At 36.8% G+C, this 18,328-nt stretch overlaps 1 protein-coding gene across 3 annotated transcripts in view; it reads left to right on the top strand.

The window, feature by feature from the left end:
- Window positions 1–18,328, top strand: part of NFIB (nuclear factor I B) — a 174,394-nt gene that overhangs the window by 136,811 nt on the left and 19,255 nt on the right. For 2 of the 3 annotated variants that reach the window (XM_085310586.1, XM_085310588.1), the window contains exons 9-10: window positions 7,557–7,722; window positions 11,225–11,307. In XM_085310586.1, the coding sequence (XP_085166712.1) occupies window positions 7,557–7,722; window positions 11,225–11,307 (249 nt within the window). The remainder of the gene's footprint in view (window positions 1–7,556; window positions 7,723–11,224; window positions 11,308–18,328) is intronic. The other variant, XM_085310587.1, reaches the window with a different exon arrangement.

Below are 18,328 nucleotides of genomic sequence, written 5' to 3'. Positions count from 1 at the left end.
TTTTTTTTTTTTTTTTCTATTCACTGAAAGATAGGCACACTGTTAAGGGATTCCAGGCAGACGCTCTGGCATTCTTCAGTACAACTACTCAACTACTGCAATCATTTAGCAAGAAAGAGGGAATATAGTAACGCTCTATTTGGGCTCATCACAGGGTTTTTAGTTTGTTCCAAGAAGAATTCTAGCAGAATAAACCAACACAAGTAATACATGTATATGCAGTTTCTTTGATATAGTTATCCCTTTATTTATTGACATTAAGAGTTTTGAATTCCTTGGCCAACCTTTTCCTTCAAGCCTTTCCTTGTAATTTCAAAGAAATTAATGAAGATGAACTAAGGTAATGTATGCTTTTAATTTTAATTGGGAGCCAGAGAGAGAATCCTGGCTAAACAGTATCTACTGACAAGGGCTTTAAAGATTTAATTGCACTTGTAAATGATATTTTAATAATACTTTACTCATTTTTAGTTTATTAAATGCAGTTACAAGTCTCCAGAGTGCATGAACATTGTTTAACCTGAAGATGTCTTTCAAACACTTATCTGCAAAGAGATTTCCTTTCCTTTGCTTCTGTAATATGCACTTGTCCAGTTGTTAATACAAATATTCAAAGAAAAGCTGGATGCTCTTCGTGTCAACAACTTTAGATTTGGTGAAGTCACAGGTAAAATCGTGGTTGAGGGCAGAGGACTCTTCACCTAGAATGCCTAATGGTGTCTATGTCTGAACATGGGTTGCTGAACCAATGATACTTTTTTTGGTGCTTTTTCAAATGAATGAGACTAAAAACTTTATAGATCAAAGTCAACATCTTGGTTTCTCTCAAAAAGCAATACAGAAGTGATGTTGTCAGACAAGAACGGGCAATAACATGTTTTATTTTCCAAAGCTAATTCCTCCAAGCAGACAGGTAGCTGCATGTCACACCACCTGAGGCTCTTGTGTGGGATCTCCCAGTGAGGTCTGTGTAGAATAGGTTGTAGGAATCAGCTACTGTGGTTGCAAGGGTGTGAGTGACTCTAGTGAGATTCATCTTTGGAAGACCTGGTTGTCAGCGCTGTAAAAAGGCAAAACATACTCCTGTTACTACGGTAGTGTCCAACAGCAGAAAAAGAATCCGCATGGCTTTGCCTCTTGTTAAACGAACAAGTATTGAACCCATGGTCTGTGGGGAACTACCCTATGGTATCTTYTACAGTCTTCCTAGTAGGGCTCTTAGAACACCCGAGTATCAGAGATACTGCATTATATTACTCAGATGAACTCCATACTTGAGGATATGTCTTCCATGTACTTGATGACATTGCCTCCTGTACCATTCAGCAGTCTCCCGTGGGGGACTGATATAACCACTGGATGGCTACAGGGGACATTACATCAGGATGTCCTATACAAAACCTATACAAAAGGTGTGGTCAGTAGACCACTTTTAATAAAGGACTTTTTTGTACAGGAAGTGGGGGAGCAAAAATGTGAAGAACAGAATCTTCTACAACTTTATCAATGAAATAATTAAATTGAGGGTTTTGAAATGCTGTTTAGCATCTGGACTTTACCGTTTCAGGGGACCAGAACTGAACAGAAGGACTGAATGTATTTTCAAACACATTGAATCCAGTGAGACAAGATTGATTATAATTACAGGTTGATGGTCTGATTGTAGTAGGGCAACGCTCTTGGGAAGTATGGCATTTCTATGGAAAGGTTTTGTTTTGAATGCAGATRTGTTGTTCTCCAAGTATAGTAACTAGCTAGAGTAGCGTAATTTCATATGGAAGTCTGAAAACTTCTTTCTGAAGTGCCTAATACAGTACCCTAAGTACCTCTACCAAGGACTTGCACAGGAGGTGGACAATTTCTGGCTTTTGTTGATTTTTTTTTTTTTTTTGAAAATCATTTACATCTAAGATTCCAAGTATACAGTTAGTTTGTAAGAAATRATGTTGTGCAAATTGAAATAGAAAATATATTTTACCATTTAAAAATTCAGTAATATATATAAATTATTGTAATAGRTATCTCAAACTTCTGTTAGGTTTGGCTGTCTCGTCTATAGATATTACTGTTATTACTATGGCATCAGGAAGATTTGTTTTTACTTRTAGCGGAAGTGAAATGACAAAAAAGGCTATCCTTAAATATAACCGAAAGCCTTAGTTGTAAATATACTTGTATTTGGGAAAATCTGTGAACAGAAATCTGAGAGGAGATTGGTTGATTGCTGATTGTAAATCTCATAGTAAATATCAGTAGTGAAGACAGCTACGGTAAATTCCAGTTTTAAGAAAGTCCATATTCATATCTATTCTGAATTTCTGTTGAGGCTTCAGGTGCAAGGGTTGACTGAAATTGTGCATAGCACAGACAATAAGGTATTAATCTTATTGGACTAGTCTGAGTTTAGTTACATTAGAGCTGTGACAGTGCATGCAATGCATCTTCAGCTCTGGACACATGAGTGGGTTAATCTGTGGGAACTCAAGCTACTGTGATTTTAAAAAGCCGGAATATATATTGCAGATCTTAAAATCAAATTAGTCACTAATGACACAATTAAAAAAAAGTATACTTGCATAAATTAGGGCTAAATTTGCCAGACTTCCATTGTGTTTGCCTCTTTGCTTCTCCGATTGTCAAATGCACAGCTTGTTTATCTAACACAGCTGCCTTCATGCAATTTGCTTGAGGTTTGTGCCTCAGGCATCATCTTTCTGTTTGTGAATCCATCGCATAGACATATTGCTGCCCTGGCTGATGATTGCAGTCGATTTTTAACCTGTGGTGCATTAGTTTCTCTTTGGGGAATACCAGAACTAGAATCTAGAACTTGTTTTAAAAAGGACAAAATGGATGTGTATCAAATGATATGCAATAAATATTTGAATTTGTTGTATAAGTAGTTACTGTCCCAATAGACAGGCGTTTCTGAGTTAAAATGCCTCATAAACCAGTCTTTTTAAAGAACTACAAAAGTTAAAATGAGAACAAGGCACAGAAGCTATTTCTAGCAGACAGTTTTTAATAACATTCGGAATCCGGAATTTTGCAGAGCTGTTTCTGCCAAGAGGGTCTGCCTCTGTACGCTGAAAACCTGAAGTGGGGCAGGGGCTTAAGGCAAGCGTGAGAGGCAGCGTTCTTGAGCTTATACTGACTTTCTCGAGGTGCCAGAGAGATTAGCGTCAGCATGGATGAGGTAATTGATTTGTTTTGAAGTTCTGATGGGATCCCATAGTGGCTATCAACCATACTGCAGAATCTAAACTTTTTTAAAAAGCTTTTAGGTTTATGTTTGCAAAGATAACCCTACAAGTGCGAACTTGGTATAAAGCAATGCAGTGATATCAGCGTGAGTCTGAAGACAAACCTAAACAGTAACTTTGACATGATGTTTAGATCTGTTTAGGATTATTTTATGCTCTTAGGCTGCAAACTAGTTACAGTAACTTAAACATTGCTTTTTGTTAACAGTTTCACTGTTATTSGCTGCATACAAGACAGATGAAAGTATGGATGATTCAAGAAGGGTTGTTGTGAATGACATTCATGTAACAGAATTTTGGAGAGTATGTTTCTCCTGAACTCTGTTTTCAAATGTAACACATCTAGGAAAAACACTCAAGGTTTAAGAAAGTATCTTTTGTACCGTTTCTTATGACAAGGTGTGTCAGAGAGAAGACTTTGGTTCACATCCAAAAATCTACTGGGACTACTGACGGAGAAAGATATTTGTTTGAATCCTGATAGGTACGTGCTTGTTTACAACTACAACTACATGCAACTGAGGTTAATTTAAAATATAAATAAAGAAAACTTTCAGCGTAGGAGAGAAGTTATCTTTTTTGACATGGTGCATCGAGCTATGTGACTTAACCTTTTGGTTATCTTTTTCATGGAGCAATAACACTTGAATAGTTATTGCAATATACAGTATTTTGCAATATTGAAAAATGTTTAGAACAAATTCAGTTACATCCTTGCAAACAATAGACAAACCAGTAGAAAAATGTGAAAACAGAAGTTACATGAAAAAGGAAAGGACTAAATATTAGAGATTACAAAAGTAAAAGTACAACAAATAACAAAATGCAATCCGGAGGTATTGGGGTTATGTGACAAGATACAATAAAACAGTTAATAGGCAGGTAGAACGGTTAAAACTGAATTTGAAATTGAATGTGCATCAGAGTCTGAAATGCTGGAAGCATAAGAATGAAACAAACTAAAGTAGTGAGTTTTCTCTTTCATTACTTCGGAGGATTTATTTTTCTCCCTTGATGTTACAAACCTCAATTTAATATTATTGTGTCTACATTCAGTTCTACATGTAATATAGATATGGAACAATATCTACTATTTAAGAACACAGTAAAAAAAAAAAGAAATAAAAATAAAAAGACTTGAGGGATAACAAACCATGCCCGCTAAAATTAGCAGCATTTTCTTGTTGTTTTCAATAATGATGAGATTTCACCCTGATTTTGGATGAAGTGGGGAGATGATCTGCACCACTGATAAGTATTACACAGAAAAAATATAGTTTATATGGGAATGCAAGCCTTTGTTGTATAATTCAGCAAGGAAAGGGTTCACTGTTTGGACCATATGCACAAAGACTGATCTGGAGTCCATGTGAGCTGTTGCATTCCTATTGACCGGATCGCTAGGGAACAGTAAAAGGTGATACATGGCTGTAAATAGTGCTGGACTCCAGCTGTGTCCATTTAATTAATTTGAGTCTGGCTTTGGAGACAGAGCTGCTTTTGGAAGCTGATGACACTGGCCATTTTAATCCATAAATTCCTTGGAATCTTCTTTCTTATTTTCCAATGTAAGTTAGTAATCGTTGTAAGGGAATCTTGGTTCTTTTTTTCAATACTTTAGCTTGCTGGATAAACTAAGCCTTCTAAGGTAGCCGATCACTGCCATCGCAGGTCACTGACTGAGTGAGGAACTACCAAACAGCCCTGAGACCCTGGCTGTCCGTGCAGCAGCCCGCGCGGTGGCTTGGCYGTGCTGAGCACCAGAGGTGCTGGCTTCTGCAGCAGGTTTGCAAGAAACACACTGAAACTCAGGTCCAAAGTAGTAAGCAAGGCTTGCTTGCAAGAATTTTGGAGTTTTAGAGATGAATGTGCAGTAAGCCCTGCCTCTGTTTCCAACAGTTTTCCCCACAAATGTTTCAAACTGTATCATGCCTCCTTTACATGTTACAGAGCCGGTTTTGTTACCACAGTTCTGTAGTGGAAACCAGCATTCAGTGAGTGACAGTATTTGCTGCTAAGTTTTGAAGTATCTTGGATTCTTTGCATGGAGAATCTAATTTAGGTGACACTTGGAGATTTTCTGAATTTACATTGGTTACAATTTTCCTTTTGTTCTAAGGCAAGTAGAGTCAGATTTCTGGTAGCAAAGACACCTGGTTTTAGAGGCTGCCAGGCCATTAAAATCCAGCCTATAAAATAAAATTCCCTAGACCACTGCTAAAATAGATTTTAAAGAAAATAGGGTTTTTGGCACACATTTTGTATATGACTATTTACTGAAATACAAAGGTTTCATTTGTATTCTTGAGGAAAGATTTATGTAATAACTGAATGGCTTCCCCACTTATGGCCGATGTAACCGTGCAAGCAGATACTGAGTGAACTTTTATGTCATATTGTTCTCTGTAAATTGCCTTGTATGTATTCTGCCGTATGTCATTTTCATCTCGAGTACCTACAGYGCAGGGAGATGTACCTAACTGCTATGTTTCGTCCAGTGAATAAAATTCTTTGTAGCATACTAGTGATTTGGGGAAATCTAAAATGTGAAAGTATTGTTATTCCTTTGAATCAGTGCTGCTTTCTTATTTTGAAACAGCTTTGGCAGCTGACATTTTCTCCCAAGTCAGTAAAGTCCTGACAGTAAYTTTTCATTTATGTAACTATGAATATGAACAAACAGTGGTAAATACCACYTGACAAATTTGTATATCAATTCCTGTATTTGCAAGATCTTATAAAATGAAATGTTGGGATTCCATTACACTTCCCACTACCATGTCCACTCACAGTACATACAGTAAAGTTTAAAGGGTTATATTTTCCTTTAGAGAAGCAGTTTGCTGGCCACGTCTCTTTAATGTATATTTTTGCTATCATTTTTCATAGTAGGACCCAAGATTTTAGGCAGGGAAATAATCTGTTAACTGTTCTGTGTTCCTGTGAATACAGGATTGGTCTTTGTTTGCACTTCATATTTTCTAGTTTTTTTTTCTAGTTTAGTTTTAAATGTCCTAAAGAACAAGGCTCTCACTGTCTCCCTTGGGGGCATTTGCAAAGTCTAATAGATCATACTGCCAGGAAGTTTTCCTGCTATTCATCTTAAATTTCCTCCTTCTTTATTTCATTCCATTACCCCGGGCTTATACTTCCTGTACTTTCCAAATAATTCCTTCCTCTTGTGTGTGTTTATACTCTGTGCATATTTGCAGTAATCATCTCAGCCCACAGTTATTATTTCATTACCATACCCATGCTTACCTCTTTTAACCTTTCCTTATATCAGTTGAATCAGGTCCTTTATTAGTCTGTTTCTTTTAAGTGAATAATCTAAAGTTTGACAATATCCTTCTGATAATAAGATTGGCAGTAATATTTATGTTGTAGCTGTATTTTAATGGAGCACACAATCAGCTTCAAACAAAAATTATCTGCCACTTTTGAAATAACTGTTTACTAGTTGCTGATTTTTACTGCATGTTATTTACTGTTGGAGTATTTACAGTAATGTAGAATGTCAAGGTTTATACATTGGACAAATGGATGTGTTTACTAGTGCACATTGCCAAGATCAGATATGTGGGACCTGCATCATTGTGTCATATGCAGATTGCCTTTTCTACATATCACAGATCTATCTAGAAAAAGAGGTGATTAGGCCTATTATACTCTTGACTTGTAGAGTTCCCATTATTAAACATCTCTGTGAAAGATGCTTTATGGTGGGTGGCTGTTGGCCAGAGGTTGTGAGACGGGCATTATAGTGCATYATATCCTAACCCTCTCCCCACCCCCAAACGTGAATTATTAGTTAGCCTTCCAGTACGTGCAATCTTTGTGGACAGCTGTGGTCAAGTCTTGGTTATGCTCCCAGCCAGAGTGGTACAGCGTGTGAAAATGGGGGTTTTGTATCATTCATTTGCACTTGGACTTACTACATTAGGGCCTGAGCCTGGTCAGCTGAATCTCACCATGGTGGGATTTGCTATGATTCACAGTCAGTGTGAGAACAGCGAGCATAGTATGAGACAATCTGATAGATTCTGCACCCAGAGAGAAATAAAGCTTATCAAAATGTACTTCAAGTTAAGCATGTGGTGCCTACCTGTGAATGGAAGGATCTGCTGTCTGCTGGAAGCGTCACATGGAAATGCACAGGTTTATGAGAATGGCATATTCCAACATGTACATACTATGGTGAGGAGGATTCTGGAAAATCCTGAAATAGGTGGGTAGGTTCCTTAAACACAATGTGTGTATTTCACAAGGAATTCTTTTGGTTTTGTTTTGTAGCCTAACAGCAGTGGTCAAGTAGTAGGAAAAGTGCCTGGCCATTTTACTCCAGTTTTGGCACCCTCTCCCCATCACAGTGCGGTGCGACCTGTGACCCTGACCATGACAGATACTAAACCCATCACTACATCCACTGAAGGTGAGGCATCTTCACCTACAGCAACCAGTAAGTATTTGTCTAGGAAACAAAAAATGTCCATCGAAGATTCAATGTGATTTCAGTTGAGGCCAGAAAAAGGCGCCTTTTCCTACTATTTGACCAAGTGGATGCTCATCATTTTACATGGAGAGCAAACATGTGATCTGGCTGCAAAGCTTTTCCTCCTGAAATTTCAACTAATATATCATGTTACATGAACTGATGTTTGTGACATGACAACCAAAATGAAAGGGAAAAGCCTGCTTATTTGACTGTTACCAAGAAAAAAGAGATTGTTCATCTAAGGTGGACATTGTTAAGACATTGAGAAGCACACCCAGACAGCAGGTTTTACGATGACCCACATATGGAGTGCCAAAAAGAGATTGGATAATCRGCTCCTCAGTGAGCTTTCCTCCAAGAAATCAAGCCTTGTTACAACACATACTGAATCCGAGCTATGACAATTGCATGCTGATATAGGTTGTGTCATTCTTAGCAAAAATGAATGATGAGGCAAAAGAAAATTTTAATTCCTTATCATTGCTGCCACAAGGGATGGTAGGTGCAGTGCCTTTTTWWTTTTTTTAAAAAAACTTCTAAGCTTCAAGCTCTTTRTTACTGTATGTTCAGGACCATAATACTTATCCTATTATCTTCAATGGAATTGCAGTTTTGGAAATAAGAACAGGGATTACTGTGAAAGGGTAATTTCTTCTCTTGTGAATAAATTTCTTATGCCCAGTGGTGCAGAAGATTATTTTTTAACTACTTTCTGCACTTCTGCTATCTTTGATTTTTTTTTGGACTTGAATAGTCCAGTGTTACTAGTGGTTATCAGTGTGGCAAAGACTGTTAGGCAATACTTCTAATCATACAACTTGGAAGAAAATTTAGCATTCATAAAAAAACATGAATTTCTTTAGGACCTGTTACATTAAAATGGCTTGCTTTAGTCACATTTATTATTTAAATTCTGATTCCAGTCCCTAACTTTTGAACTATCATTAACTGAGACCATAAATTGTGTATTTCTTCCTACTTAGTACTTTTTTGCTAGTTTAAATAATTATGTTAGAATATGAAGCAGAGATGAGACTCAAATACGTGTGAGCAGTCAATATGTAAAGGATGAAAATTGCTTATGTCTTTATTATAAAGAGATAAGAGTAACTTTTGGATAAACTTTTACTTAACTGTAAATTAACAGTTATAMTGATAGATTTATTTAAGGTAGCAGAAGGTCTGATCAAAGGATTATGTAGTACACTGGATCTGTATCCCCTCTGGTGGCTTATAGTGCAGTTCTGTCTTTTTTTGAGAAGACTTAGCTTTAGCGGCAAACACATGCTATCTCAAATTTTGGTCCAGAATAGGCAGGAAAAGTGAGTTCATGTCTAGTTTCAAGTATTCATGGCTTGATCCTACTTCTTGTTTGAAGTAATGGTCCCTTGCCCAAACATCTGTCTTCAATGACAACAGGGTCTCTGACACCCACAGAAGAAGGAACAAATACCACGTCAGAACCATGCTGAGGTGCTTCAGGTTGTCTAATCATGTTAGAGACTGTTATAGGAAAGTAGACCTAATCTGTTCATTATTTTTGTCCTGCTACTTAACGAAAAAGTTGGGATTAAAGTTTCAAAGTCATTTAAAGAAGTTGGCACCCAAGTTCCTTTGAATTTCTTTGTGACTGAGACACCTGATTATCACCTTTGAAGCAACTGCTTAGATCTTTGAAGTAGGGCCTCTTCACACTTACAAAATAGTCTGTAAGCCATCTGTTGCCTAAAGATCCAATGTCTGCCACAACAGCACATTAATAATAATGATAATAATAATAATAACTATGTAAAAWTTTTATCTGAATGTGCCAGTTGTTCATGTGAGATGGCATGAAATGCTACATATTCAAAGAGAGGCTTTACACAGTTGTACAATGGCGCACCTCCTTGGTAAGGTCTTCCAAAAACATGTTGATAACTGAAGACAAACGTAACAAGAAGCAAAGGAATATAGCTTTTTGGTGAAGGAAACAACAAAACAAGAAGAGTCATGTCCTGCTGGTACATAAATTATGTATGAAAATATATATGCTCTATTATGCRTCATAAAAACCCTTTCTTTAGATAGGTCATAACCCAAGGAGAAAATCATACCTAAATAAATTTTAAGGGAAAATTTTAAATTTATTTCCAATAATTGATATATTGTTTCAAAATATACATACATACCAACATACATACATATGTAAAACATATAGTTGGGAAACAAATTTTAACAATCATTCTGCCTGGTGAGAATGCAATGGTAGATGATTGGTAATGCTTTTGATTCTGAAATGCTACAGCAGAATTGTTTTTAATGAGAAAGAACAGCAGGCTTTGATAATATCTGGGGAATCCTATGGCCTCCACCACAGTTTCTTTCCAATAACTCATTGTTATGACAGTTTTTCAGTTAAAAAAAMTGTTTACTATAAGAAGTCTCTTTTTAAAGACCTTGGAATCAGAATAATTTCATTTACTTGTGTTTGCTGTGTGACTTTAGTACTGATGGGTGAATTTAATAAGTACTCCCATCTAGTTCCTCTCCAGCTACTGTGTGTATGTATATGCAGTATGATCCTCCACACTGGAAAGTGGAGTAAGACCACCAACCTCATTTCATAAACGCCCCCAATAGCCATGAGGAGATCGTGACTTTTAAWGATGACTGACAAAGGTCAGAGGGAAATATAACCTATAGGTGAAGGATCCAAATCTTGTTAACCAGTCCCAGCATCAGCTATCGTTCCTTTTTCCATCAGAGAAGGATTTCTTTAAGCTACGTTATCGGATAAGAGATTTTCTTAAATGGYCCCCCTGAGTAAATGTTATTTCTGGATGCATGAAGGAGTTAAATGTTTAGTATTATGTTACACAATAAAAAAATAGCTGCCTTCTCATGAAAATACTAATCAGATTGCATCCTTTTTCCAAAGTACTGTAAAGATTAATTTTATGCCACATAAGTAAGCTAAGCTTTTAATTCCAATTTTTGTTATTCTGTTACAGTTTTGTGGTAGGCACACACAACAGTAAGAATCAGTGTACACTAGTACTTCTTTGTTCTCTCAACAGTGACAACAGCATAATCCCACAAATTTTGTTGTAAATTTACTTTTGTTTTGCAGGAATAAGAATCAGGCCAATAATGTTTTCAAATACACATTTTAAWTATTTTAAATGATTTTWAAAAAGATATTTAGTAATCAGAGGATTTTTAATTTAACTACAGTCATCATTCTGATTTTGATTTTCACATGCAGCTTCCATTGAAGTTCATAGGAATTTGCACATACCTTTCTAAATTTGGTCCATTTTTTCTTTTGCATTATGTTAAAGTTTAAATAAAAGAAAAACACAGACACATCCTATATATTGCAGATCATAACTCTGGATCTCTCATATCTATACTGTACCTGCACAGGGTAATAGTTATGATAGGTTGGCKTTTTTATCAATCTCTTTTGTTCTTCCTTAATCAGCCTACACAGCCTCAGGCACAACCCAAGCCAATCGATATGTGGGACTAAGCCCAAGAGACCCATCCTTCCTACACCAGCAACAGGTGGGCAAGTTTCACATAGGTGTAATGATATAGACAAGCTTTTGCGATACTATTTTTCTACGTGCTGCCACTGTTATCTCGGGTTAGAATGGGATCTGAAGGCTTTCCGTATTTGTCTTCTGAAGACTAGCTTTATTCCAAACAAAAACAAGCCCTTTAAGAAATGTCAGCTTAGCATATACTATATTTCTTAGGTTTGTGCCATCTTAAGGGACTTTTAATAATATTTCTTTCAATTACTTTATTTTTCAAGAGCTCATACATATCACCTTTAATTGGATGTTAGAAATAAGAGTAAAGTGCACAAGGAACAACAGTGAGTACTCATTTCAAAATCAGTAAAGAATAAGCTGTTGAAATTTTATTCTCAAGCTATTTTGTATTTTTTAGAGGTTTATTCCTACATTTCTGCATTTTGATTCCAGAAGATGGGTTATAAAACCAAACACTCAATGCAACCAATCGTCATTCCTCCTTTAGAAGTTTTAAATTGGTTTGCTGATTTAAAATGTGATAAAAACACGTTTGTGTTCTAGTTTCTTACATCATTTTTGTTTCCAGTAGCATTTTAAGTTTCACATCTCATTAATGCTGTAAATTTAATGCAAATGAAGTGTTTACCCAAACTGTGAAAATATACAGTCAAGATTAATGATAGTTTACAAACAAATTAACTGCAGTCAATAGCAAGGCTATGCAAATACAGAAATCCTACATTGCTAGTAACAGAAATAAATTCAGACTCATTAGAACTTTAACTTATTTTATGATGTGTGTATATGTTGCTCTTAGATCTTAACAGTAGAGAACTTTGAAATTAACAGCATGTAAAGTGTTACAAGAAAAAATTGAAGGTGACAGGAAGAAAAAAGCTGTTAAGTAGTCATTATTTATTACACTAGATTTTGTTCTCATGCTTGGGGACCTATCAACAGTTGGTACACATGCCTGTATCATTTTTGTTAAAACCTACCTGTTATATTTGTCATGATACGGCTAAACCATGCTTCATATGGAACACCCTATCCTTACCCACTCCTAGGGCAAGGTGGCAGTATATCTGTTTTAAAGGTCACCACATGCAGAGTTCAGACAAAATCGTAAATATGGGAGTTTATTGAAGATTGTTGACATTTTGCCAACTTTTTTTTTTTTTTTTTTTTTTTTTTTGACCAGCGAAACCTAACTGGAAACATCTGTACACAGTTATGAAAATACTAAATGATAATTAGTGGTTTTTGCCAACCATTGGTTTTTCAGTAAATTTTCTGGTATTTTGCTTTATTCACCTCTCAAATATTGTTATATGTATTATAATTACTATAATATAATTCTTCCTGACAGATGTACAGTATGTGTTTATTGTATTCTAAAACACACAGATCTCTCTTTTTAAACACTGTATATGTTTTCTGGAAAATTTTGCATGTGAGGTTTTTACACAGTATTCTTTGGCAGTTTTCTGACATCCAGTTACTCTGGAGATGAACAAAAAAGTGTTAGTTCTTTTTCACTGCACATGAATAGACACAATTTTCCATAAATATACTACAGCTTAATCCCACTTCCCCTTCTTTCAATTTCATGAAAGAGTTGCAAACACCTTCTCACATGTAAATTACATAATGCTTATTTAATGCATCTTCTATATATTTTTGTTTTTGTGGAGATTTCAGCAGTGTCATAGGAATATAAACTTGAGAGTGATCTCAAGGGTCATTCCCTTTGGTGTTTACAAGCACCGTGTTTTATACTCCCTTTCAAGATAAAACATGTGGCCCCATGGATCAAGGGAAAAGGGAAAAATAAATTAGCTCTTATATAGACTACATAAATAGAAATTTATTCTTYTTCAGTGCCACTGTGTGAATGTAGTGTTCTCCCTTCTAAAGTGCATTGCTTCATAGTCTCATTATATTAATTCAGGTACATCAATTGCTGAACAGTGAGCCATATYATAAGTTGAAAAATTGTGTCATAGTTTCCTCTTTACTGTGAATTCGCTGTTGTTTTGTAAATTATGTAAGAGATGTGTGTGTATGCTTGCCTGAGAGAGAGGAAGAGGGAAAGAGAGTGTGTGTGTGTGCATGCGTGTGTGTGTGTGGGGGGGGGGGGGTTTGAATGGTTGTACACAAAAATGCGTACACTATTAGGTTAATAGTGTGTCCTACTGAAAATCTTGCAAGAACAGAATGAACAATGAAACTTTTTCAGATGGATAAATGAGTATATAAATACAACATACAAAAAATAATTTTCTAGTGAATTAATTACCCTCATCCTCTTCAATTCTGAAAGAATCTCAGAGATGACAGTGTCATATACATTTATTATCCAGAAAGTGGTCAGGGGAAGTGGGGGTTAGAGAACTGAAATTGTCTAAATGACTTCAATAGAGTAAAGTCTATCCTTTTGTAAGGCAGAAATGAGATTGATTTACTATGTCCTTTCATTACTTTACAACAATTTAAGAGAGACCACTCTTGTGGCAGGTTCTAAATGCATTTGTTTTAAAGCAGCCCATGATGAATGAAAAGGAAAATCAAGGGGTACATGAAATAAAGGCAATCAATCATTTTGTATTAGCTGAAAGAAAATCTAAATTAGAAAGTCAATAGTTTTAGTTCCAGAGAGATCTTTTAAACATTCACCATATCCTGTAATATACATTGACCTCTTAAGAATAAATATTGTCACCAGTGCATTTTTTACTTCATTGGTGGGGGCTTTATAAAGATTTATTCTTTCTAGTTATGAGAAATATTGGCATATATTATTAAATGCTTTTTGTTTTTGAAAKATCCATAATTTAGCCAATATAAATTACAATAACAATGATAAATGTAGGAGTTAATCACACAGTTTGCAATGCATGCTTACATGGAAAACTTTTGACAAAGTGACAATTTACTAGGACTTCCAATAACAATTTATAGCACAAACTATCTGAAATACTTCCATTTAGATGGGAAGCATTAAATACAGTTTTGAAAGATAGTGTATAATAGCACCTATGGGAGTAATATTTTTACATTTACTGATTTGAATGTTGTGGAAAAAGCRGTGTTACAGGCATTACTTAGGATACTACATCGATAGTTAGAAAGATGAGATTATAACCAGGAATTGTAACTATACAGTCCACTTTCTGCTATGGTTCCTGGTAGTTCTAGGGTTTAACTGCCTGGAAATGCCAGGTATTCTATACTGTAACAGTAGCAGTAACAAAACAAGCCTGTTGTGTGAGTGACATCTGAACAGTCACCATTTTGTTGTAGAAAAGTCATGTAATGCCAGCTGCTCCGAAATACCTATTGCAAGTTGTTTCTGACCACTCGATTTTCTTTGATTCTGTTTCTGCTTCCAGGGGTTGGTYGTTGGTAACGTGTTAGCAGTGTACCTGGGGGAGGCCAGTGGAGTGAGGGGAAGGGGGAATGGTAAGAGTTAGTACCCAAGTGAGGGCATTTTTCTTAATTTTGCTGTTGATCGTTGGTAAGGTGATTTTATTAAGTCAAATCTAATACTTTGTCATCTGCATTAAGAAACATCTTTACTGAGTTTTGTATACAAAAAAGGTTGAATGATCTTCACGTTGGTGGCAGCWTCCCTTTTTTCCCTTTCTCTCTCTGATTCACCCACTGTTTGTGTGTGCACTTTCTGAAGATGCATGGTTTCAAAGTCCATAGTAGAGGAAAAAAACAACAGATTGAGGTAACTTAGTCAAATTCAGTCTTCTACAGTGAACAGAGTCCCTGTGCCAAGTTTTAGTTGTAATTTCATTCTTATGGCTATATAACTTTAATGGAGAAAYCATTAATTCAGTAACAAACGTCTTAATGGTCAGTGGACCAGAATTCTCATGGATATCAGATGATCTTTCTGTAACCTCATCATGTTTATAGTCTTAACTAAATGAAATCATTAGATTTGTGAAATAATGAACACTTAGAAATAAATTGATACTATTTCAAGCTTCAAACCTACCTAGAATGTTGCCAGAAATAGCAGTTGCAGACTTTAGCTGTGCAAAGAACATAAAAAGATAGATGGATAGGTAGGTAGGTAGATAGATTTACTGGAAGTACAGATTAATGGTTTCAGAATTAATCAACTTTCTATAGGAATGAACAAAATAACTAACTAATGCTTTCCTTCTTGGCCAAGATATTACTCAGTTTCAGTGCAGCTTGGGGCCTGGGACTGGCATTTTTGGTTTTAATTTAAAAAATAGCTGTAAATGGAATAGTTATTTGAGGTGCATGAAATCAATGACCTCTCAAACATTACTGTCTGTGCTAGTAAAATGTGCTAACTTGTGCTGGCCTAGTTACTGAGGATCTGATAAACTCTTTTAGTCCTTGCACTTCTTAACACATCTGCATGGATTTCACTACAGCTTGGGCTTTCTGCATGTGGTGTGCGGTATTCATGTTTTTCACACAGCTTTGGCATTTATTAGTGAGACATTTTGCCACATATACAGCTATAATAAACACTTCAGGTCTCTAAAATGTAAAATGAGAAAATTGCAAATAGCTTTTTATTTCCTACACACAGGACTGCCCTGCCTCTTTAGTAGGAAGTTGTTCTTTCCAGATGCATCCTTTAGTTACTGAATTATGCAATTCAAAATTGAATTCTCTTCATACTGTTCATCATGGAAATTGTAAACTTAAATGTCCACTGAAAGCACAGTATCTGTTTTTAAGATATTTTGGGTGGATGTTGCTTTTGCTTTCAGCAAAAGCCTGGAAGAAGAACACAAGTAGACTCTTAACAGAACTTCTCAGTAAAGCCAGGAAACAGGTTATCAACACTTAGGCTGTTCTTATTGTGTGCCTTATCATAATTGACAGTTTGACGTAAAACTTGGTCACGTGAGCATGAGGAAGGTATGTAAATGGATAAGAGGTCACCTTTCACATATGCTTGCTGGAAAGGAAACACATTTAAAGGAAGTTTCAGTCAAAACAATGACAATATGCAAATGTTAAGTTTTATGGGCTTTTCTCAAATGGCAGAAACTATAGTACAGTCTCCTATTACACTTGCCAAAATATTTGTTTACTTTTACTAATCATCGAAGAAGCTTGAAGTATGTATTAATCTTAGATGACTGCTCTTTAAATATGAGAAAACAAAACTTACTTAAATATTAACCCTTAAAATTATTCAAACTCTGATTAGAGGTTGAGCTGTTGGCTATAGGATGTTAATGTACATGACAGCTGCGTATGGGAAATGCTGCAGGATAGCCCAATATAGAAAGAAAAGATAGTGATGGTGATAGTCTGGTTCTCTGGCAGAACAGAGCTGCACACTACAGGGCCTTGGAGCAGCCTGCAAGGCGAGACTGTGCTTGGTGCCACATAACTGGTGGCAAAACAGGAACAGGGGAAGTGAATGGCTGTGGCCGGTGGCAGGGATCGGGATGGGCTGAGTCCAGTTTTGGCTGGTCCATGGGCTGGTGGCCCCTTCATGTGAGCTGCTGGAGGGGGTGAGCGAGCTGCATGGGCTCACTGCAGAAGTACTTGCAGCCGGGTAGTCTTTAGTGCCAGCCTTGAGCTCTCTCCTTGCTCGTGAGTGTCGTGATGAGGATGCATCCCGGGGCAAAAGAGCGCTGCAGAGCCAAGTCTTGGGGGTGGTCCRGCTGCCAGTGAGGCCTTGTGGTGCACTGTGAAGCCAGGCCCCCTTTTCTCCTCATGGCACAGCTCCATGTTCTGCTTATGGGTGCTTAGGTGAGAAAGAAATTAAAAAATACCCAGTAATGTTGTGTGGGTGGAAAACATTACTGGAAGAGAGTTTGTGTGGCTTGCCTTGCTCCAAGTGGCAAAGCTGTGAGACTGGAAGGCAGGCCTTTCCAGCAGCCTTCTAGGAAAGACTTTTCACCCTGTCACATGCCAAATCATGTCATTTATTCTGCATTCAAAACATATTTTTGAGAACATTAGTAAAGTTTTTCAGCATTTATTAAACACATCTGGCTCGGACTATTTGTTAAGTCCATCTGCCAGGGAATTCAAGCTTTCTCAGGCAGCCTACAAGTAGTTTCCTGCCTCTCCTTTTCATATCTCCTGTGCACAAACTCTTCTAGGGGTTGCTGCGGGCAAGAGTGCCTTCTCCTCTGCACCTGACACCATGGCATAATTTTAAAGGCCACTGAAGTTACTCTAAGACCTGTAACTGGCCAGAAAGCATTCAGCATGAYTCCAGACAACACACAGAGTGCAAAGCACTGTGCTTAAGTGCGCCACGTCCTCCCAGAGCCAGGCGCATCCGTCAGGGCTCTGCTGCCAGGCTTTTCCTACGAGGCTGTCCGTGTGTCCTCTGTGGGCAGCATTCCTGCTGGTGCTCCAAACAGATGTCTTCTTCCTTCAAACAGAGCGGGGATGGGGACAGCGGGYGGTGTCTTAGAGCTCTTTTAGGCTTTTCCAGCCTTTTTACCCAGGAAGTACTCAGTGAATGTGAGTGATGCCAACTCTTCAAGTGATATTTCTAAATAGTTTGTTATCCTAACCTTCTGTCTTAGGCATACTGACCTCCAAGCAGGAGCGATTTGGGAGAGAAAATTTTACATCAGAAAGAAAAAAAAAACATTTTCCTAGCATGTTAACTTTTAAAAACAAAATGGCAGCTATATGAGGCTGCCAAGAAGTGTGGAAAAATCAGATTTTAGTGTTGGGAAGGTGGTTTTCGACACAGCCAGTGCAGTCYCAGGCTTGTCACAGAACATCATACRGATTTCCAGTTTTTCTAATACTTGTCATTACTACAAGTCAAGCATAGCTGGTATAGCTTRTACTAACTATATATCTGGTATAGTATGAATCTTCATGTACTTGTAGGTATGTTTGTACAGCATGTATTTAAAATACGTATGTTCCATAAGTATTATTTCAGTATTTAGCTGTTCGTGTGTTGGGGTGTGTATATTACGATATATGCCATTACAGACATTTTTGAAATAGATTTGAAAAGCTCGTTTTTGATCTTTTTTAATTACAACTTTAATATGTTAATT

The sequence above is a fragment of the Rhea americana genome, unplaced genomic scaffold (genome assembly GCF_003343005.1).
Source record: "Rhea americana isolate MKP2758 unplaced genomic scaffold, rheAme1 scaffold_320, whole genome shotgun sequence".
Classification (NCBI taxonomy): domain Eukaryota; kingdom Metazoa; phylum Chordata; class Aves; order Rheiformes; family Rheidae; genus Rhea; species Rhea americana.
The sequence above is the reverse complement of the archived record's forward strand: the minus strand, read 5'-3'. Positions and strand labels throughout refer to the sequence as shown.